This window comes from Nestor notabilis, unplaced genomic scaffold (assembly GCF_000696875.1).
Source record: "Nestor notabilis isolate BGI_N333 unplaced genomic scaffold, ASM69687v1 scaffold1762, whole genome shotgun sequence".
In the NCBI taxonomy this organism is placed as follows: domain Eukaryota; kingdom Metazoa; phylum Chordata; class Aves; order Psittaciformes; family Psittacidae; genus Nestor; species Nestor notabilis.
The window spans coordinates 20,980-45,164 of NW_009918552.1; the positions used below are offsets into that span (position 1 = coordinate 20,980).

The 24,185-nt window shown below is 37.1% G+C and overlaps 1 protein-coding gene across 1 annotated transcript in view; it reads right to left on the reverse strand.

The window, feature by feature from the left end:
* Positions 1-483: 483 nt before the first annotated feature.
* Positions 484-24,185, reverse strand: part of COBLL1 (cordon-bleu WH2 repeat protein-like 1) — a 38,295-nt gene continuing 14,593 nt past the window's right edge. Inside the window, exons 8-14 of the mRNA XM_010009754.1 lie at positions 16,782-16,926; positions 15,644-15,712; positions 10,061-10,319; positions 7,436-7,521; positions 4,485-6,094; positions 3,684-3,866; positions 484-1,063 (exon numbers count right to left, since the gene is read on the reverse strand). Of these exons, the coding sequence (XP_010008056.1) occupies positions 977-1,063; positions 3,684-3,866; positions 4,485-6,094; positions 7,436-7,521; positions 10,061-10,319; positions 15,644-15,712; positions 16,782-16,926 (2,439 nt within the window). The 3' untranslated portion in view covers positions 484-976. The remainder of the gene's footprint in view (positions 1,064-3,683; positions 3,867-4,484; positions 6,095-7,435; positions 7,522-10,060; positions 10,320-15,643; positions 15,713-16,781; positions 16,927-24,185) is intronic.

A 24,185-nucleotide genomic window follows, 5' to 3' on the forward strand; every position in this document is an offset into this window, starting at 1 on the left:
TCTATAAATAGATGCTCTCAGACACAAGAATGCTTTGTAAATGTGTTATTGTGCTGTTTTAAGATCAAAATATTTTACATTAATAAGTCCAAACCAGTTCGTTCTTTAGTCATACTTCCAGTGAAAAAAAATTTTCTACTATTTCATTAAGTATCAAAACTGGAATTTGCATTTTATCAGTAAGTGACTATATGCTGATGACTACTTCAATACATACCTAGTTCACATAAGTATTGCTTATTTGAGTACCAGGGAAATGCTATATATACAGGTACTCAAAGAGTAGATGAGAAACATCATGTAGTGCTACTGTTAAGAAAAGTTTTTAAGTAGTACAAAAATTTCCAATAATTTATATCCTGATTTTCTTGTGTGTGCTACCAGGAAAAGAATTAAAGGAGATTAAAAAAAGAAAAAAAATCAGACTACTTACCCCAACTACTCTCAGCTGAAGGAACAAAACCATCTATTTTTTTTAACAGAAATGAAGTATTGCATATATTTAAGATTTTCTACTAACTGCAAATTTAATTTAACAAAGTAATATGGAGGCAGCATGTGGTAGATTTAAATCATACAATCTGTTAAAGTAATATACAATTGAAAATTAATGATCTAAAATACTTAGAATCCTTGAAATCTGCAATTTCAGCGTAGTGCTACATATTGTTCTGTCTTAAAGGCTAAAATCAGGAATTTTTGATTCTTACGTTAACATAAGCAAAGCGCATCTGCACCTTCTCTTAAATATTTTTAGCAGCATAGTCAGCTTTATAAAGAGAAAAAGGCAAAATATTACCATAATTTACATATTCTAATAATCTTTCCAAGGCATTAAAGGACCCAGATGGAAATTTCTATTACAATTGACAAAAATATATTAATATATACTTGCATTTACACTTTCAAAAATTTGTAGTTAATATTAAGTTGGCCTATGAAGCAGTAGTAAAGTGCAAAATATTTGGTATAGTATCTAGTGATTAACTCTTGCTTCTGTGGAATACAAATGAGTAAGCCTGGCTCTTCCATTGACAGATATGGTGTTTGATGGAGGACCAACCTGGAGGCAGGGGGGAAAAAAAGAGAGGGGGGGGGAAATAAAATAAATATTAACCTAACTTTTCAGATTCTTCTCTCTGTAGTATTTTACACAGTATTACTTCAAGGAAACAAACACTGTTACTTCAGGTAGCATTTTTCCCATTGCAATGAAAGACCTTCCATAGGATTTCTGAACAAAGCACATACGCTATGGAACTAGAAATGTAAGAAATTACTTAAAACGTATTTTATACTCTCTAAAAATTCTGTGTATAACTATTTAAAATACACATCATTTTTTTAGTCCTTCTCCAGACCTTGTTGCAAAGAAATATTTGAAAAAACATCACTAAACCAAACACTTTTTATTAAATATTCAATAGAAGGGAACACTTACAACTAACACTCCTTTATACCACGGTAATGTTTCTTTTATCAGGAGCAAACTATAAATTTTAGAATAGATAGCACAGATTCTCAGGGGAGCTGCATAAACCAGCAACTCCAACTGGAGCTACTGTGAGCTGTGGGTACTCCACAGCCATGTGAACCACATACCACAGCGCACACATTACTAAATACAATGAGAACATTCTGAAGAGAAAAAATGGTTAAAAAGAAACCTCACTTGACCCATTTTAGGTTAGTAATTACTGAGTACCCTATTGAAAAGGTCAGCAACACAAAAGGCTACAGATCTCAGCATTTCTCAGCATTGCATATTCACAACATATTAAGTAAAATGGGGGGAAGAAAGACTTTGGCTCATCATGCCAGCATTTTATTTTTTAATGATTCTCTCGCAGAGCTGAAAAAAGGGTGAGTATAGTAAGAGGCAAAAAGAGAATTATGCACCTGACAGACCTCTTTCACAATTCAGATGGATCAGTTATTACTCCCTTTTACTTAGTGCAGCACGATAGTGGAAGCTATGAAGTGAACACATTTAAAAGGTCCTTTCAATACTGGAAATCACTTTTGGGTGCTAATAAGTTATTGTTACAAAATGCTTCATTTCTCTATCCTACTACTGCCAGTTCTCCATGTTAAACATAAAATGAGACCATGTTTTTTATAAAATTTGCCATAGGCAAAAACCCCCTCTCTTTTTGCCATCAGACATACCTATACTAGGTATGTCTGATGAAAAGAATTAATAACCACGTAATAAAGCTTTTGTTTTCTTTCTAGTAGAAACAGACTTCTTGAATTTTGAAAAGCACCTTGCAAATTTTATTTTTTAGTTATAAACTATATCGCAGCAGCCATGCCAAAGCTTATTTGCCATAGAATCATACAAAAAGTTCACACACTATGCAAAATAAATAAAGTTGAGTATTATTCAAAATGTAACTATGCACTTTAGTGGGGGCGTGGGGAAGCCCACCTTCATAAAAACATTCAAACTAAATCTAAATGGTATTTCTGGTAGAACAATTAGATTTGACCTCTAAGAAACTCTGAACAATACAGCATTTTCTTACTCTTATACCATTTTTAAAGTGGTTGTGGTTAGTGACATGTAGTTAGAAGTGTTACTACGGTGTATTATGTACCACTTGTACTGACTTTGAGGTCAAAAACTTGAGCATGCTTGTATTTTCCTGAAAAACTGAATCTTCCTATTCACAGTAGAAATGATGGGACGCCTACAAGCCTCAGAGAGGCTGTTGCAGAGCCACACTGAAACAAAACCTTACATTTGAAATCAACTGTTCTAGTATTTGACCATCCGCTGAGGTATTTTGACCCTAGGGAGTCAAAGACTTCCATAAAACCAAAAAAAACCCACCAACCCTCACATCCACCCACCATGTAGCATTTGTTTTTTTCAAGTGGGAAAGAGAAAGAGAAACAAAAACTACTCACTTTAACCATCTACAGTGAAAAATTCTCAACACAGAATGCAAAACATAAATGCTGGTCAAGAAAGCCGTGTGTGAGACTATCATTAAATTGTCTACTTACAAATTTAAAGGAATACAGATTTTTAAAGGGTGCAATGTTTTATCCAGTGGGAGAAGTATAGGTGAATTTTGGGTGAGAGAAAAAAGAAAAATTAAGCCACATTTTTAACCTGAGAGGTTGAGGTAAGACGGTCCTACGAGGACCGTTGACAAAACATTGAGAAATATCTTACTAATGATACCAAACAGCAGTAGGAGGTCTGAAGTACATTTAAGAAGAATTAAGGACCTGACAGAGTCTAATAAAAAATACAATCTTCAGAACTTCTGTGTGTTATCTGCCTGCATAAGATTGCAGCTACTTCAGGTCTACGGTGGAGCATGTGCCCAAAACTATACCACTTCAAACCATATAAACATCAATAATTGAGTATGTTCCTGATTTTATGAAAGAAATACTTAATCGGTAACTTACAGATTTCTAATCAATTTCAGGAAGATTTCTAATTGGATTTGTACTGTTTGAAAATATGGACATAAAAAGCTTTGCGTGTGCACTCAATAGTTAATTCTGCAAAACTAAACTCTTTCACCACCTCCCTTACCATTGTTAAGAGACCTCCTGGCAGCACTTAGTGCTAAAGCTAACTGCATCTAGTGTCAGGCGTTAATATGGTAATTTGAAGGAAGTTCCATGAATTCACTGTTACTGATGCAATGATGAAAACTCACCCTCTTCAATTTGGCAGCAGCTTCTCCAGAGCGGATTGCAGCCAGCAAGCTCTGGTGGATCTGTTCTGGGTCAGAGCGCTGGAATGTCATCACCGTTTGTCTTTTAGTGACGGGGGGTGGATGGTCAGTGGAAGCACCTGACTGTGCTTGACTCTTCTGCTCACTATTCACATTGTTGTCGTTCTATAAAGGGAAGAAGTGGGAAGAAAAATGAAACACAAACCTTTAACCTGAATTAGTCAGAAACGGAAAACTAACTCAACCTGGCACAATGTTGTGTACCAAACTGACACCATCTAGTGTTTGCTTCATTCACGATTTCAGAGATCAGCCACATTTCCACTGTAGCATATAGTTTCCCCCTCAGATAATTATGCCAGCAAGATTTTATACCCCATTCAAGTGTGTGTGCCATGATCATCTGAAGCCAAACTGATCACGCTACTCAGAATTATATTTAAGAAATCAACACACAGAACATAAAGAACTAATCATAAACATCCCAAACTTATACACAGTATAAATGATTCTATTTAATTTACTGTTCTTTGAAGAGGGGGATGTTAATTATGGCAAGAAATAATTATTTCCAGTAATCTGAATGAGGTTGTTTTCACTTTAAGAGTCCCTGTATTCCTGTATTTCATTACAATGCTGTGCTACTGCTAGACTACTACAGGTTATTACATTGTATTAATACAGTGCTTTCTGATCAGGGAGCAGTTCAGAGACTAGCCTCTAGACTAGTCACACTAGATGACAGTTCATCAACTATCAACCAATATTAGACATAAAGTTTACCTTATCTATTACAATATTTCGTGACCCCCCTGTTATGGTCTGCAAGGAAGGGGTTTGCGCTTGAGGCACAGAGGTAGCTGAAGCAGCAGAGGGGAGTTCAACTGGAAATTCCTCTCTCGGTGCCTGGCTAGTGACTGCACGCGTCTTATTGAATGACTGTGACCTTTTGACTGCGGATGAGACAGCAAGAGCAAAAGGGGATGGTCTCGAACTGGAGTATGGCTTTGGAACTGCAAAAGTTCTTAGAGTTCTTAGGTTCAACGGTGCTGGTGGACAGGAGGGAAAACTTGAAGGTTTATTGCTTTTAACAGGACAAGTGGAGGATTCAATCTTTTTCCCATCATCATAATTTTCTTCATCCGCTGGAGGAGATGAAGTACTCGTCTTGCGTAAAGGCAAAGCTGGATCAGGTGATGAGATTTTTTTCCCTGTCTCTGTATTCTTAGCTTCATTTTGAGTGCAACTAGGAGCACAACTGGTATTTCTGGCAATTGCAGATGTCACATAATGACTTGAAGCTCTTCGTTGCATCTGCAGATAAAAAGAACTAGGCTTTGTTGTAGGACTTAATGCATTTGACTTATTCTGTGTCTCAGAAGAAGCATTTGTATTATCCAAGCTTAGCACCAGTGGGACACGGTGTTTGGAAGACTCTATTTCTGTCTGATTGCTCTCAGTAGTGATCTCAGTTCCAGACACCACAGCATGTTTAGAAATGCTGTTTGCTTTGTGCAGCAGATCATTTGCTGCTGCAGGTTCACTTTGTGAACCAACCTGTAAATGTCCCACACTTTTTGGAAGATGAGGAGTTTCAGCTTGCACTATTAATTCTTTGGGGTCTTCATGTGTCAAAGAGTTTTCCAAAGTAGATGCCTCTTGTTCCTTATGATCTGATGGAATTTCTGATTCCCAGCCCTTCACTACTTCTAAGGATTTTGGAGGCACTATTTTATAAGTAGTCATCCCAATTTTTGGTATGTAATCCCTTGTAATTTCATTAGCAGGCTTGGGTTTAGGTTTGGCGTCCTGTCTATAGAGAGGGTGACCTTTTATGGGAGAGTCATCTGGAGGTTTTGCTGTTGTTTCTGGCAAAGCAAAATTACTGCCATTTATACAAATGTGACTCTGATCCTTTATGGGAATTACTTTTTCATGGGTAATTTCTTGTCTCTCAAGATTTTGTTCTGTTAAATTATCTTCATCCCCTTGCATTCCATGAATTACTTGAAGAAGGGAGTTGTTTACATCTCTATTGCGTTGAGGGACCAGTCCTCTGAATGTGGATGATTCAGAACCTTGAGGAACAATGATTTCTTTCTGTGTAGTCCTTCCCAAATTGCTATCCAACGGACCTGTCTGGATTGCAACATCCTGAGTTTTTACTGTGTCCAAGCTGGTTTGATTTGTTTTCGCATCTTGCTTTTCTGGAATCGTTTGAGGATAATTCCTATCACTTACAGAAATGTCATTTTTACATGTCTGGCAGTTTGATAGTCTGTCAACTTCGAGCTTGATATTTTCTCTAAAATCTACTGTTTTAATTTCAGCTGGTTGAAGATTTTTAACTTCTTTTGTTGTTGGAAAGAGTTCTGTATCACTGTGATCTTTAAGAGAGATTCCAAAATTAATAAAAATGCCAAAAAGATTCAACCTTCCCCCTTACATCATGAAGCCCCACATCCAGTGTATTTAAGTACGAGGACTGGCACCTCACTGATGTTAAAGTTTTCCTTAACACTTACTTATAAAGGCTATTTAAAGATACACTTATCTTTGACTAATGTTACCAAATAATAGTATTCTAACTACAAGTATTCTTCTTTAATTATCAGGTAAGTGGTGCTATGCACCAACTTCATAGAAAAATCTATTCTAGAACCATTTAAAAAGTGCTAAATGAATTTCAGTTGGTTGTATGGGCATCAGCGTCTCAATAGCTCAAGAACTACTCAATATTAAGTTAGATGCAATTTTTATTTACTTCCACACTTTTGTGGCTTCTGTTCTTTAGTTTTAACATTACAAACGTTATTTGTCAACTATTGTACAAGGAAACAATTTGAAAACACATGGACAAAAGCAAATTTCTAACTCTATTTCTTTCAACTGTTTTTAGCAGGTGTGAAAATGCAATTTTTTACTCCTGGACTAAACACACAGTCTTCCCCAAAACACTGGAATACTTGGATCAAATTGTTTTGAATATTAGGAAAAAAAAATAATTCTTGAGGAATAATCGTATTTTGAGGGGAAAAAAAAATCTCATTTCAAGTATATTATAAGGTAGCAGTTAAAACTTGTATCTCATATAAACAGGACTCATGCAGCATGTTGTTATGATTTATAAACAGAGATGTGCAGAATATAAAAGACTATGGAAGGCCTAATATATAAATCTGAAAATCAGTGTCACAAAAGGGTAAAATAAATTAGTAAGCTCACTAAATCCACAGAAAAATTTATGATCCATTAGATGCACAGGATGTCGTCATTTCTTTTCAAATCAGCATGTCACTTTGTTCTATTTCTGTTTAAAAATATTTGCATTTTCATGCAGAAAACTCATACTAACTTTGTAAGCATAGAACAACTGATTGCCTCTCCTTCCCTGACGCAGTGACCATGTCACCCCATGTGGCAGGACAAACTGTGTCCAGCCTTCCCTTCCTCAGCACTGCTCCACCCGCAGTGCCCTACAACAGCACCATGAAACTTTGACTACTGCTATAATAAAAAATTATTAAAAATAAAATAAAAAAAAATAATATCAAAACTGCAGTCAATTATTGTCACCTCATCTCAGAGGATACACCAGAGCTAGAGAGAGTATAAAGAAAATAATCTGATGATAGCAATTCAAGAGTTGACTGTATTGTAGTTTTTCTCAAAGGAATAGAAAAGCTCTCTTCAACTTTGCTTTGAAGTACTAAAAATGAGTGGGAACTACTCACCATCAGTTTTATTTTGATCCAAAATCCTAAGCTTCCTGTCTTTTTCAAACGCAGCTTGCTCACTGCTTATCATAGTCTGTAGTCCTCTGCAATGCACAACAGTACATTAAATATGCTGGTATCATTCATTTCAGCAAACACAAGTAACGGTGCAAGAGAACTGGCAATATCCTCCAAACACAGATGGACAAAATAGAAGCATTCTGCCAAACATTGGAGTACTCAACAGAATAGATTTTTTAATTTTTTTTTTAGACAAGAGGAAATGCTGCTGTGGTATTTTACCAAAATGCAGCTTCACTCTCTTCTGTGTAAGCATATGATCAGTTTCCCTTTCTCTTCTCTCCCTCCTTTTGCTTATTTGTGCAGTTCGAACAACCCCCCTTCCAGAAACAGCTAAGTTTCAGTGAAACCACAACAGTTTATCATTCATATAACTGTGCTCTTCTATGAAGTGTTTTAAAACATTTCCTTGACTTTGTCCCCAACACAATGTACAGGAAGCTGCATGAGATGCTGAATGCATATGAACGCATGAACTCTGTGGTACAGACTTTTCAAAATAGTAATGAAAAATTGTCTGTCCCTTTCAAGAAATTCCTTGAGAACAACAAAGAAACATGCATCTAACATATTACTTGCATACTAAACGTTTGCAAATGCATACAATTTATGTCCTTAGATCATGGCGGGCAAGAGAACTGCAAAAATGCTGAATAAACTCATCTTTTTTGGAGGAAATTTTAAGTCCTTGCCTTAGAAAGATAAATGAAAAGGCCAAAATACTTAAAATTTCTCTTTAAAAGTATTATTAGAACTTCAAACTTACATCTTTGTTAAAGTTATTTTTATTTTCTGTAGTTAAAAATACTGGCATTACGAAGATTCCAATTCATTTGCCACATCAAATTTGTTAGCTGTCAGGAGCCAGTGCCCTGAGCTGAAACATCTGCTTTGAATCATTTGAATTTATAAATTCTTCAATAACCATCCATGCTCATGTTGCTTGTACAGTCCAAAATATACTCTAAGTGTCCAATAAACCACTAACCAGGAGCATATGCTTTCAAAATTATTGTTGTAAGAAAGCTAAATCTCAGTCCTGCACTCTGTACTCTTGCTTATCTCGCCCAGCTGAGGGACTGAACTGCAAGTTCTCACAACAGGCTGAACTGTGCTTTGTTGGGGGTTTTTTTGTTTGTTTTTTCAAAAAAGGGGGGGAGAGGAGGAAGCCACAGAATACCCCAGAGTATCATTATAGAATATACAGTGGTTTTGACTGGACTATTACACATATCTGTGGTTTGATTAAAAAGCATTTCTTCAAAGTAACTAGATCTTATATAAAAGGTCTGAATTACCAAAAGGGTTCCAGAAATACAATGTCAGAGAAATGCTGGTCCTCATTCTGGAATCCCCATGATATTTCGGGAAAGAAATGATTGCCAAACTCTGAAGTTAGAGGGCAGTACATGGTAGATGATACTCACCAGGATTATAGGCTATGAAAGGCTATCACAAGTTAGTAGGGGAAAAAAGAAACATTCCCTGGCCAATTGGCCAAACCAACCCATTAACACAGTAACACAGGACTGATAATTTGTAAGTTCAAGAAAACTTAAAAATAACTCTTGGCTGATCCTTGTAGATCCCCACAGAGCAGACACACCCTAGCAAATGGCACAGATATGTCAGGACAGAGCACCAAAGATTTTCGCAATGCCCCATTTGGCTTTGGATTGACAAAAAAGACCCTTGAAATACAAGTCATAGTTTTCCCTACTACTTTGAAAGTTCTTGGCTTCTAGGGCAGTCATTTTGGCTTCAGTACAATAATTGAAATAGTTCTTTCAATTTAATCTGGGAACAGTAGCCAGTTCAGTTGCCCGAGGGGACAGAGAAATAGTGAATTACATTAACACAATGGGACTTCTCTGGACAATCAACATTTATTTCAAGCAGGCACTAACTCATGCTGGAAACCTGCTGAGTCAGGTAGTTTAACAAACATGCTGAAGGGCAAAGGTACAGCATCACTAAAAGGGATAAAAAGCGGTTAAGGAAACTAATGTGTTTATTCTTTAAAAAGGCAGAATTAACTTGTTTTCCTGAGAGCAGATGGACCGAGACAGGTCAAGACAACTGGCTGACATAGAAGCAATGGACAGAAGAAAAATTAAAACCAAACCAAACATTCAAGCAATAGACAACTGTGCCCAGAAGAACAGAAGTGGCCAATCTACCTGTTTTTCCCCAACTGCAAGAATGAATTTGTAAATTTTCATTTAACTAATCAATCCAATTATTTTGGCAGCATGATGCTCTAGTAAATATGCTGGGTATTTTAGAGCCACGTTCAGCTTTTCTGGGGTCCAGCTGTTTGATTAGTTAGGAAAGGAAGGCTTAAAGAGAATAGCCTGAAGAACACCTCTTTGTCATTTTTGTTGAAAAGCTGCATGAATTACTGCGCACAGAAGAGTGCTACAAATGAAAGCTAAGCATATTAAGCTCATTCCTCTCTCACAATTCTCTATTCTGTGCTCCACAATGAAACAGCACTCTACTTTTTTTTGCCTCCCCCATTCCCTCCCTAATGCTCCTTTCTTTGTCACAAAACGTACTTACTTGCCATCTGTGCTCATATTTTCTTGTTTTTCTTCCTTGAAGCTTTGTGAGTTGTCTACAGAAACACTGCCAGGAACTGGAGCTGACGAAGCAGGATCATTTTTTTCAGTCTCCAGTGGTACCTCAGCAGAGCTGAAGGCTGCAGTAACCTCTCCTATCCCAAGAGAGGTACTTGTACTTTCACTGTCCTCTCTCTGCTGCACACTCCTCTCTTCCCTTTCATCAATTTCTTCCAAGCTGTATTCTGAGCGTCTTACACCTACACTCACAGAAAGGAAAAAGAAAAAACAGAAAAAAACCCAACAAAATATGAAACCACCCACAGCTCTCAATGCACGGTAGAGATACAAAGGGGCTGGGGAAGTTGGCCTAAATAGTTCGAAGAAGAAAAACAGACTTCTTTTTATAATTCAAGTTAAAAAAAAATAAAAAATAAGTAAACCAAACTAATTCAGAGTTTTGATGCCACAGTATTTTCTGGTTCTTTCCAGTTCTGTCTTATTTACATGTGAGAATATGCTCACCGCCATGGTGGTGTCCATCTGCTTCTGAATCTGTAACTACTGTATAACATTTTCCGGTTTAACTCAAGTACTGGATTAGGAGAAATCAAAATATATTTAACAATATTAGAATCCCAAATTTCATGGAGGCAAACAATTTATTTTATCCAGATTTCTAAATACTTAGATCTCCAATGAGGTTTAACATTCGCCGTTCCATTATACCAGCGTAGGTATGTTAGACAACTAAAGACCAAACCAAATCTCAATTTTGCTCATGGTTTAAACAAATTTGATCACTGTTATAAAAAATTTCCCATAGTTATCCTAAGTGTATTAAAACATAGTTAGAAGTGTCTTGTGCAGTTCCCTGTGTTACAGTTGAAATGCACAAATGAAGTACATAGAAGAGTGTGAAACCACAAAAAAAAAAAAAAAAAAATGAATTTTTTGGCTAGATCATAGTTAAACTAAAAGGTTCAGCTACTGGATTAGGACATACAGAAGTCAGTGTTCCTGAAGTTAAACTAATAAATCCACCTATTTTAATTTCCAGAGGAATTAACCATCTCTAGCTCCCCTGACAGTAACCTTCCTGTAAGATGATGATTCACATTTTTCAAATATTAATAAAGTAGAGCATACAATTAACCTCTTGGCTTTGCAACCTGCATTCTATAACACAAAGAAAATAGTAATTCCATCTATAAAGTAAAATATGGTGCCATGGAAGGCTACTGGCACCAGCTGAGCCCTACAAGCAGTGCACTCTGCCTGACCTGACCAGGGTATTCCTGTCAGCTCTGCATGAACCAGTACCTGTTAGGGATAGGCCTTGCACTTGGGCAATTAGGTTTCAGACTTTTCTCATTTGTAACACTGAATTTCCAAGTGTAAACCAAGACTACCAATGAAAACAAAACACTGGCTCAAAGCAAACAGTACTGGAAAGCAGCAGATCCTAGAGGACAGAAACTCTTAGACTGACTATTTTTTTGCACAGACTAGTATGCTACAATGCTTCCAGTACTTCTAGAGAAGTACACTTATAGAAATATAACAAAGGACTGTATCTATTGGAGAAAGTGTCCGTATTGAACCTAACTTTGATTTTTCCAATAGGGTCATTAGTTAAGAGTTCAATAATACTAAAGTTACTCATTCACAGTTACAGGGCAACTACAAAAGCCAAACTTTTTACTACTTACTTGTAGTGTTTTGTTTTGCACTCCTCTAAGACTCCTTAAGAATTTGCTATTAGTAAGGACCTTCCCCCCTTCCTTTCCACCTACCCTCTTCCCCTGCCAAACCCTTTCATCTTCAGCTAGAGAACAGTCATGCCAACAGCTTTATACTTTGGGAGGTGATTTTAGTGATAGAGGTATGAGTTTATGTGTGCAAAGATAAATATATGTCACAAGGCACAAAGAAAGCATAACAGAATGTGGGCAAACAACAAACCTGCTTTGACTGTGCCACACCCTATAACCAGGTCTCAAGAACACCATCTTCACCAGTGAGAACTATTATGCCATGGGCCTGAGCCATCACCAGCAACAGGAACAATAACTAAGTAACTTCAGTCTAAATACTCTGTGGAAACCTGAATTATGCAACAAAGCACAGCCAGGACTTCTGACAAAACAAATGGAAGCATTCTGGAGTTGCTGTGGCTTTGTGCCCAGGCACTGCTGTCATCTCTTTCCTCTGGAGAGAAGTGTAACAAAGGCTGTGTTGTACCTCTACTGATGGAATGGAAACGTAGCTTGGGTTGGTAGGAGACATTCCTGCTATGTGAAAGTCTGTCCTTTGCTGTGCTAGGAAAACTTCCAAGCTTTGGAGTGGACTAACCTGACTGCAAAAGTGTAATACCAAACAAAACCAACCCTCACTCTTTTCCCAAAGTGTTGTACTTCATTTATCACCATAATATTAACCTGGCTTTGACTTAATTTCAGTTACTGGTTTTTCATCTGTTACTGGACGCCATTCCAGACCTGGGCCAGCACTGCTGCAGCAGAATAAAGTCCGAATGCATTCGATACGTAAACAATGTTTAACAGCTTACAGCATGCAGTTAACTCCCCAGAGGAACTGTTCAGATTTTATGACTTGTTTCCAGACACTCAGTCTAGAGTTGTTATATGCAACATATCGCTTCGAAGTACTTACGGCAATGCTGGCTACATACTGTTGTCTTATTGCTTATATGTTTTATATGTAAATCCATACATAATATAAATTGCAATTTTGTCTGTGTATAGTTTATTCTCTATGAACATTAGTCATTGAGTTTTAATTAGCCCTGAAAGAACATTGTTAAAGCCTACAGGATGACATTACAAAGACATACCTGATGAGTGACATACTAACTGCAAGTGTCCTTTGAGTTAGAATAATCTTTTCACAACAGAGAAAAGGCTGGCACTGCTCTATGAGCCATTATGCTTGTAAGCACCAAAGCCAGGAAGCTTCACTACATCATGAAAATCTGCCAGTGCTTCTGCTCTTGACTCTACAGTCCTTAACAAGGTTCTTAAGAGACACTGTAACCAAGAAGATTGTATCAAGGGGTTTGTTTGACGGAAATTATTTACAAATCTGTAATTTTATAATTATTTTTTAAAAACACTATTTCACTCTCTTCACTAGAAAAAAGACTGAGCATTAATTAAACTTTGGGAAGGGGAACAAAAATCATAATTAAGAAAAAAAAATTGTTTATAATCCCAAATGTTCAAATTAATTCTCTGTCAATGTTTATTCTATTAGATGTACGCCTTCAAACTACTTTTGTCAAGGTACAGGCTGTTTTTACACCATGGGAAAACTGTCATTTTGCAACAGAATTGTCTATTCCAAATTGTATAACATAGTTCCACTTAATACACACATATCTATTAGCTAGGTACTACTTAGACAGCAAATGGAACATTTGTAATGGTTCATTATAGGGCAGAAGGTAACGCTATGTTTGCAACTTAACTTTTTTGTGCCTATTTGCTAAAGTAGCAGTGCATACCAGAACTACTTCGGGAATGCCAGTCCACTCACAATGCTTCCAGAAGCATGACAATCAAAGCACTATTAATCCAAATGGAAGGAACTACGGAGTTTACGTAAATTTAAAATTATGTCCAACTTGGCAATTAAAGAAATATTGAACTATTTTATACATTTAATGCAATACCAAACAGGCATAATTTTCAGACTAGGAACAGGACAAGTGTGCTGTAACTGATTTTACTGCAAGTGAATGTTGGTTCTCACAGCATGATGGGCTTTGCTAAAAGGACCCTCTGCATATAGGCCTCAGGACAGTTTCAGAGGTGCCACCAGGGAGCAGCAGTATCCCATGAGATAAAAGAAAAAAAAAGTCAGGCAATGAAGCTGCGCTATGTGACTTGTCTCTACATTTAAAACAAAAACACGCATTGCATTAAGTCTTCAGCAAAGGCGTCGCATGAAGACAGCAGCAGCAGAATGAAGACTGTCACTAACTGCAGAAGTAAAACCCAGGGCTCAATACATTTTGTCCTGAGCCCAGTGAAGATCCTTGCATTTTTCTATTTCTTTCTGTTACAGCTCAAATTAAAATATTTAATTACAAACCTTAAATGCCTCAAGCAGAAATTCCTAAATCTATGGAAAAGCAAACAAGCCATTTCTATGACGTTCAGGGTTGTTTATCTGTGCGGCACTCAGGCCTTACAGCGATGGGAAACGCAGACATTCTAGCACCTATCTATAATCTTAAGACAGAAACAAGTTCGAGAAAACAAAAAAACCTTGATTTTAAATCATAGCATGAAAACTTTGCTCATTATCTCAGGCCCATCACATGTAGATAAACAGAGTTTTCAACACAGAAAATTAAGTACTAATAAATATCACTAAGAGTCACCCACTTTGAAGTGATTATCCTCCATCTGCTACAACAACGAGGAAAAGGAGAGGTTACAGTTTCATTACACCTTCAACCTCAGACTTTACAGTATACATTCATACTTTGCATTTATTAAGATATGTATTATTTCTATTAAAGGTCTTTTCTGACAAATTACATAAATTGCCTTAAACACAAACCCAGCCCAAATTTACAGATCACTGATTTATATATACTTATTTTTTCCCCATTTAGCAGAGACTAGGATGGCAGGTGACTTACTTGTGGTACATTTGTGTTTTACCACTCCAACCAATTTGATTGGCATCCTGAAAAAAAAAAACCCAGCTGGAAAACTACTAGGAGTTCCTGCCAACTAGGCCAGGAACTCATATAATGCCAGTGGCACTCCTCATGGTTACTGTTCATGTATTTCATTCTAGTGAAGAGTGATTTTTCCAGACTGCACTGGCACTGATTATTCTAACAGCTTTTACAAATTTTAGAAGACTCTTAGAAGCTTTATCCTGTATCTGAACCTTACAGCCTGACGCTTACAAACAACAGTGTTTAATAGTACAAACTGCATAAATTGAAAAAGTATTCAGCAGCTGAAGAACTGTATTTTAAACAGCTGTTCTTTTATGTATCACATTTTCTCCACAGCACCCAATAAATGATTTAATTTAATGTATAAACCACTAATTATGCATACAGTTTATATTTACAACTTATGTTTTCAAAGGCAATTCAGATGCAAATCAAAGGCAGGCATGATTTTGCTCCTACCCCTAGGTTATGCAGGTCAAGGGCAGCACAGAGCAGGGTTCTGAAAACAAGACTGGGTTTTTGCTTTTGAAAGGCTTGTTATGAGGCATACAAAAATCACAGAAGTTTTGGCTTGTTCTTGTCTACAGCTTGTGAAGGAGGAGGGAAAACAGAGATAATGTTTTGTTTATTAAGTGTAAAGCACAGAGACCAAGACGAAGTATATTGTACACGTTTCTGTAGACAATAAAGGTAAAACATCTTTAGTTTAAAAAGTCACATTTGTACTTCAAAGGAAAAGTTAATCTGAAGCGTTAAAATTAGCTCTATACTTATGACACATCTGTAGTATAGTAATTTAGCGCTATGAATTATCATAGTTTGCTATGAAGTAGATTTTATCAATGCATTTGGAGAAGAACTAACCTGTTTCAGACTGCATTTCGGTGGCTCTTTCTTCCACTTTAGTAGGGGCTGATTCCATTGATTCTGTTACTACAAAAAATCAAGTAAGAAGCTTTTTTGTTGCCTCAATTTCTGCACCAACAACAGTTCTAGACAAAATGTTAAATTGTGATCTTACAGACTTGTAAGTTCCTTAAAAATGTACCTTCTCTTAAGCAACTGATGCTCATTGTCACATTTCCCAGATATTTTAGTCTCAACTCAGAGAACTGAATTTTTGATCAAACAGAAGAATTACAAAAGAAGAATACCAAATGTTCCCTAAATTCTTCTTCTCAGTCCATTTCCTACTAGATCCTCTCTGATTTAGAGAAGCTAATCTCTCCCCACCAAAGCTGCCCGTCTGATTAACACAAGTTATAGTTAATGTAACTGTAACTACTTTGGTACTTTCTGGTTTGTTTGTTGGTTTTTTTTTCCTGAGCTGTGTGCCCTAAAACCTGCCTAGTTTCTCACACTTGTGGGAAAATAATGGAGGACTGGGGAGGAGGATTGTAAACACGCTCAAAGTGACTTGCAGCTGGGGTGCAGAAAAACACATATATGAAACTAACTGTTATTCAGTCTTGTGTGCTTGACAAGTAGAACATCTCTGTTTAGATAACACAGGCCTGTGACAGACTGAGAGGCACCCTATTGAACATGCTTGAGATTCGTGTCCTGCTACCGGAAAGATCAAAGCACAGTGGTAAACTACACCTGCATGAATCCCTGAAATAAGAGGCTAAACCATTAAGTTCGGTGATTCTCTGACATGAACATGGACCAAGCTCCATGGTGCCTGCGTCCCTGCATGTGTGCCTCTGCCCAGATGCTGCTCCAGGGATCCCCCTAATTGGCGAGGTAGTGAAAATAAAATTTACTCTTTGTATTTCAGACATGGTTTTGTGGCTGTTCCTGCATCCTCCCTGTGCTGGCTAACATGCACTACATGAGCTAAATCTCATCAAGTGGTATTACCACTCCTTACAATCTGAAGATGTTTGGCAATCATATTTTAACTTGAAGGTCTTATCTCATAAGGTGGTATTTCTTTAATGTTTAGCCAACTTGCCATACTTCCTGTTGCCTCCCGATTAAACAGCATAAAAAAGATTACCAGTCTCATTACTGCTTTGGTTTTGATCTTCCGGTGCTCGAGAGGGTGGTGAGGGTGCTTTGCGCTTCATCCTCCGTAGAGAGGAGTTCACGGAAGTGGTGTCACTGAGTGGCAGAGAACCTTTCCGTACTAATCCTGGAGGGGCCTAAGAAGGGAGACAAGGGAGGAAGAAGATTATTAGCCATCAAAGAAAAACAGTAAAATAGTTCCAATAATTATTCTCCAAAACTATTTATAATATACATTTGGGAAAGAAATAATATATATCTATCTATTACCAAACATACTACATTTCTCATCTTAATTCATTCAAGGACTAGTTAAAAAAAAAAATTAAAAAATTTCTAGAGTAATTAAATATATTCACAGAGTTACAAGATACAGCAGTAAAAGAAACTCGGTTGTTACATATACCATAAAAGAGAATTTTAATTTATGCCCAAAGGCTATTCTACAAACTCCAAACAATTCTTTTCTATAAGTAGTTAAAAATTAGTGTGGGAAGAAGATTCAACTATACACCACTGCCATGATATGTCACAATTCTTCCTTCTCCATTCCTTCAACAGCAGCCCTAATTGGGCTGTATATGTAATTATTAGGACTTTTTTCCCTGCTTCAAATACTTGAAAGTTTATAGAAGTTTTCTGAATGCCAGCTTCCATAATACTTACTGAAGTTAAACTGTAATAAGCTGTAAAAACTGTAATTATAAGATCTAAGGATGTTAAAGTGTAATAATGACCTCATTATTGTAGAAAAAAAACCCACAACTTTTTAATTCACAAATAATGAAAACCATTAAAAAATGGACAAAGGCTACCTGCTGAATACTTCATAGTTTTATGACAGAGCAGTCCAACTGCATTTTAAATTATTTTAAAGACCAAAAACTAGAGTATTTTCTTGTACAAAATAATAACTAGAAAGAAAATTGCTCACAAGAGAAAAGGAAACTGACACCAGATGTCTGTGAAGCAGTGTTTGGCAGCTCCTGTTAGATCCCAGTAGTGTACCTGAGTGAATGAACTGGGATGGTGATAACCATCCTCTGAGCTACCCTGGATATATTCAGTCAACTGTTTTGTCCCATCTCAATGTCGGGTATGACAGGTTTCTTCAATACTTTACTGCACTATAAGGAGCAACACTGTCCAAAATGTTCACCTAATTCTTCTAGCAATCATATTAATGCCAAAGCAAGTAACCTGAACCTTTTACAGTTAAGCAGGACTCAGATTCCAAGGAGAAAAACAACAAAGCACAAGGTGAAATGTTCTTTCGAGAACAGAGGATAGAGGGACATAGCACTCCACTCCTAATTAAAAATACTTGCATGCCTGAATAGTTTTTAAACAAGTCAGTTTCTAGATTAAAACGTTACACAACAAAAAAACACTTAACGCTTTTATAACTTCTTATTCACAGTTCCAAAAAAGTTCTAACAAATAAAAAATAAAAAAAATTAGTATTCAGCATCTGAACTGATGCAGGAGGGGATGTCAAATATGTTATTTTCCCAAATGAGGCTTATTGTTAAATCATTTTCCTCCTTGCTGTTGGGCAGTTCTGGTTTTGCCCTCTTTGGTAGCTGCTCTCCAGGCTGCAGCCTCTCCATTCTGCACAAAGACACTGTTCTCTGTTCAAAGGTCTGCACCCTCATCTGCTTCGCACAGGCTCCCTCAGCTGACTTGGCTGGCACCGAGATCTGCGCATACTCGCTCAGCTAAACAGATGTCACCAGAGTTCCCTCCTGCACAGAAAGAGTATGTGTGTAGGGGGGAAATAATGTTCTCAGCATAAGAGCACAAATGCTACTAGAAGATTTTTATAAGCCTTTCCACTGCCCTTTGCATCCAAAGAAACAAACGATTTGCAAAGAGAGATTTTGAGAAAGTACTAAATGTTCCAGTTAAGGTTCAAGTGTTGAACAGATTTTCTCAGGAATTATTCAACATATGAATATTAAGAGCTTTCAAATCCTAACAAAGGGTGTAATGTGAAAATAGTACTTTAAACAGATGGAAAAAAAATTAAAATAATGTTATTAAGATGTATCTGACAAAGTTTTGGAATATACATCTGGGTGTTCATGTGTCATACCAACTGCCAATGATAACCAGTGCTTTATCAGTTACACTTACATTAAAATTCATGTTAGAATCACTAAAGTAATTAATTGTGCTTATGCAGAAACACCAGTGAACTCTATCATAATTTCCACAACATACGCAGAAGTTCCACTTTTACCACTGTACCCCCTCCTTGTCCTGGAACAAGCAGGGATGGGTATGAAGCTTTTTAGCCTCAAGTGTGTCCAGGCAAATTTGGAACCAAATCCTGTACCGCCCCAAGCAGATACTTGTGGAGGCCAGTGCTTCCCGAATTCTGGCCTCTGTAAGCAGTGGCAGACATGGTGCCTGGCCCTTCTTATTGTTTCAAAAAGTAAAGGCAAGTTAATTGAGCCACAGTAATTTTGCAGCTGTAATGGAAGAAAAAGGGGGAGGGGAAGCTGGAAGTACTTGGGAAAGAACATAGTGTAGTGGCACATTTCAGAAAGCGTACCTTACACCCATGGTCACTGTACATGCTTTTTCATACCACCAGTATCTACCTCTTTTCCTCCATAGTTAACTAGGTCTAACGGAAGATATATGGGCTGGGATATCAAAGCACATTGCCAGCCATTTTGCTAGTATTTCTTTCTTCCCTTTGTACAAGTATGCAGGCAAATGTATGACCAAGGAGTAGCAGGAAGAAGAACTGTATTTGCCCTTACAGTGATTAATGCACTCAATTTCTATTACATGACTTAAGCTTGCCAAAACACTTAAACTTGGCCAAAGAACTATAGAGGAAGTAATATACCTCTGACCTACTGGAAAGAAAGGACATACAGAATATGTTTGCAGAAACTCAGCTGGTGTTATTCTGTTCAAACACCCAGTATTACTATTTTCTCCTATGATTTATCTACACACTTGCCAGTACAGAAGTAAATACATTAAGGGTTCAAGGTTATGCATTTGGTACACTGAAAAGCGAATGCACGCAATGTTCACGAGCAATTCTGAATCCTGTCAGAATCCTACCTAGTGATCTTCATACTGACTTCAGTAAGAGCAAACAGGTATTCCTGAGTACTGTCTTCTCCCAGGTAACCCTGGCTCTACACAGGACCTCCCTGATGTTCACAGTGCTCACTGCATCGTTGCTCAACTTCTCCGATGAAGGACTTACCATCAAGTTTCAGGCAAGTGAGCCTCTGGTGTAATTTCTTAAGCACAGAACTCATTCCTCATAGAAATCTTAACTAAGCTGTGACAGAAATAGTTTATGGTTTAGTTGCTTCCCACCCTTCCCCAATTCTCCCATCTTCTTCCCTTTCCTTTCACAGGGGTAGACTGGAGATTCAGTTTTCTTTAGGAGTTAGGGTTGTGTTAATAAAAGCAAGCTGTATTTCTACAGTTGAGAAGTTCTATCCATCATTTAAAGCTGTAAATGTTTTGAGTAAAAATCTCCACTTAATTGTTCCTACCCAAGTATAGTTTACATATGCTCCTTTACAATAACTGAAAACAGTGTAAGAAGACAAACATCCATGGGATAAAATGAAGTCTATTTTTTATAAATAAAGCATTAGGAAGAAAATCAGCAATGGCATTTTGGACATAATCAAATTATTTTCTTTTAAAAGAAATTTTCTTCTAAAGAAGTGTTAGTACTTGAAAATTGTATCCACTTCTATGAAAACTGTGAAGATACTGCATTATACAACAGCACTTCGCAAAAGCCCTGGAGAGTCCTCTCTACTTGCAAGTTCTAAAACTTGCTACTTCTAAACATACTTTTGGCAAGAGCCATCTTGCCCAAAATTAGAACTGACAAATAACTGAAGAATTTCAATATTAGAGACTAACATGCTCATTTCCTAGCTGATTTAACATAGAAATTTGCTGGACAAATATTATCTATTAAGCTTACTAGTCATCTTCTGAGTCTCACATAGAATAGGCAAGTCATGCTACGTAGTAACTTGTAACACCAACCCTTACGTCCACTGTACTAATTTCTCCCCTAAAAATAGGAACGTATCTCCAAAAATCTAGTTCTGTTATCACTCTGAAACTGAGGCAGAAAAATTCCAAACCTCATACCAGAATGTAACTGCTCATATAAAGAGAAAGCAGTTTCTTTTTTAAGGGAAAAGACATGGAGAAGCTGTAGGAGGTAAACATGAAACCCCTTTTTCATGCTGTGAGAAACTGGACTACAATACACCCTGAATTTGAAGAAAGACAACAGTGAGAACTCTGTTCCCTTAAAGTTGGCTCATTTCACTGTTGTCTGATGTTACTACTTTGGCATGTTTCTATCAAAACCAGGCAAACAGTTTATCCAGGCAAAGCTGACATTTCACTTTGTCTTCCTTGTGCATGTTACAAAAGAGATTTGTCCATAATAAGGCACATGCAGAAGGTCATCCTGGTCCACAGAAGAAATAAAGTGTGTATCCAGTCTGCCAAATAAACTGAAGGGCAGGCTTCACAACTTAGGCACTCTGAAAAGCAATACAATTTGCAAGGAAATGCTACTTGTAAGAAAAAAGCAGACAAAAAAGAACCCTTAAGGGAAAAAAAACCCATAAAGTATATCCTAAATTTTGTAAATTAACTTCACGAACACTACAATAACAGTGGCACTCACAGACACTAAATAGCTCAGCAAACACACCAATGAGCCTGGTAAGCAACCCGATAGAGACTTTAAATCCTACCAGCAGGACACACATTTTTAAGAGTGGGGAATATGAGAGACCAAATTCTTCTATTGTTTACTATGAAATAATTGTGGTCTAATGTGACCATTGTACTTGCCTCATTACTGAGAACTGACATGGATTAAACACGTATAAATTGGTCACTTTAGGTTGAGAAAACATTAATGCATGCTACAGATGAAAGAATGCTGCACAACCATCAAAATTATTTTATTCTACAATGCTTAAATGCTTCATTTCAAATTCAGTATTTAGGATGTAAATTTTTGAAATAAAGACTGATTTTTACTTGATGTATTTAATTAGCGCTCAATTTAATTTATGAAGTTGTAAATCCTGTAAATTACATTTTTATTTAAATAGCATTATTTTACATCATCCCTTGCCTAATATCTTTTTTTAAGGGAACCGTATTTTATCTTACAGTTAAGAGAAACCAGAAGTCTCAGTAGCTAGAGACACCTTCTTATTTATTTTAGACTTCACTGGAAGCTCTGAAAAACAAGCTTCCAAATCTTCCCCTTCCCAGCATTACTCAAGCAGTGCTTAATCTCACAGCAAAAACATATATTTGTTGGTTTGTGTTAGCAGTGGAGTCCTAATATATTTTTTTTCTTTGTTCTCCTAATTCTGTGGATACAGTTTTGAGAAATCAAAAATCTGATTCACTCATGAGAAATAGTAAAGTCTAAGTTGGAAGGAACCTCTGGAGATCATTTGCTCCAATTTTCTTTTGAACACGAGGTCTTACATTAGGTTATTGCAGGAGCCTGTCAAGGCATGTCTTGAATATTTCTGATGTGGGAGATTCTACCACTTCTCTTAAGCAATGTATTCTAATGTCCAGTTTTTCTCACAGTGATGAGTTTTCTTCTGTGTCTTAATGGAATTTCCTCTGAAGCAACTACTTCATTGTGCCCATTGGTCCTTATCCTGTCACCATGCATCTTTGTATAGAATACACCTCTACTTTCCTTGTAACACCTTCTGGGTATCAGATGAATGTGATTAGATCCCATCTGAGCTTTCCTTTTGTTAGAACATTTATGCTCTTCAACCTTTAAACACCCTGGTGGACTACTGCTTGGTTTTAATCTCTATTTTGAACTGCAGGAACCAAATCTGGACACGGTAGTACACGTGTGGCCTAGAAAGTATTGAGTACCCTAGATTCAAGGTGGATCACACAGCCAGACCCCAGGCTGCACAGGTGCTTGGGATTATTCCATTCCAGATAGAGAAATTCAGATGCATCTTTTTTAAGCCTCATGCAGTTCCAGCCTGTCACTGTCTCCCTGAATGTGAGGTGGCTCTTCTAGTGTACCTGCCTGTTTGCCCAGTTTGGTGTCAACTTCAAGTTTGTTGAGGGTGCATTCCATTCCATCATCTAGGTAGTTTATAAAGATAAATTCAACAGTATCAGCCCCACTACCAACTCCTCAGGAACTCCACCTGACAACCACTCTCACTTTGAGCCATTGTCCACCGCCATCTGAGCTGTTTAGCTAGTTTTTATCCTACCTTGTGGTTCATTTGTCAAGTCCATAGCTTACACATTCAACAATAAATGTTGTGGCAGACTGAAAGCACCTTTCTAAAATAAAGGTAGATGACGTCATCCTCTACCCTCAGACTTCTGCTTGCTCCTAACTTACAAAAGCCTTTCTTGTTATTCTTGAAGACATTTGCCGCTTTGAGCTCCAGGCTTGCTTTTGCATTCCTAACTACGTCTCTGCACATCCAATAAGTATCTCTGTATTTCTTTTGGGGAATTGCTCTGTCCCCTTTCCATCCCTCACATGCTTATTTTTGCACCTGACCACTCTCAGTAGCACATTTAGATGAGACTACTCTTCTGCTTATTCCTTTTCCCACGTAGGGGAATGGACCACTCCTGTGCTGCAGGAAGGCTGTCTCTGAAAATGTCTCAGCACTCAAAATTTCAAGGATCAGCTTTCCAAGGAAGTCTCTCATAAGATCCCTCCTAAGAGATCCCTGATCAAGTTGAGCAATATGTACTCTACAGTCCAAATTAATACATCAGATGATACTTACTGGACAATAGATACTAAAAAGACAAAATATTTTACATGAATTAATAAAATTAAAAGCTCAGAGCAAATATTTGCCCACATTTAAGTCCCAAACTCTGTATTATCTGTTAAATCACTATGCAATCAAATCTGAATGAAACAGAAGTCATCCTAAAAAATACATGCCAAAGGCTTCCAAGTTCTAAGGGAGATGCACAAAGAAACACAAAATACACACAACAATATAACTTAATCTGGACTTCTGTCCTTTCTCTGTGGGCTGTTCAACTTCAGTCAAATCACTTCAGATGAATAAGAAATGTCAGTACAAAATAATAAATCTAAGCAATTTTGTTGAGTGACAGATCCTAGCATAACAGTCATACATTACTGCCAGACATAACAGGATATTAATAATTTAAAGCATGTTGACATTAATAAATTATTTTCAAAAAATCTGAATTCAATGAAAAGACAAACATGATGAGGTAAAAAAAAAAAAAAAAATCACGATTTTTCCCCCCCATGAAGGTTCTTTTTATTAAAATACAGAAAGAAACCTTTGTCTTCTTCAAATGATAAAGCTTTTCA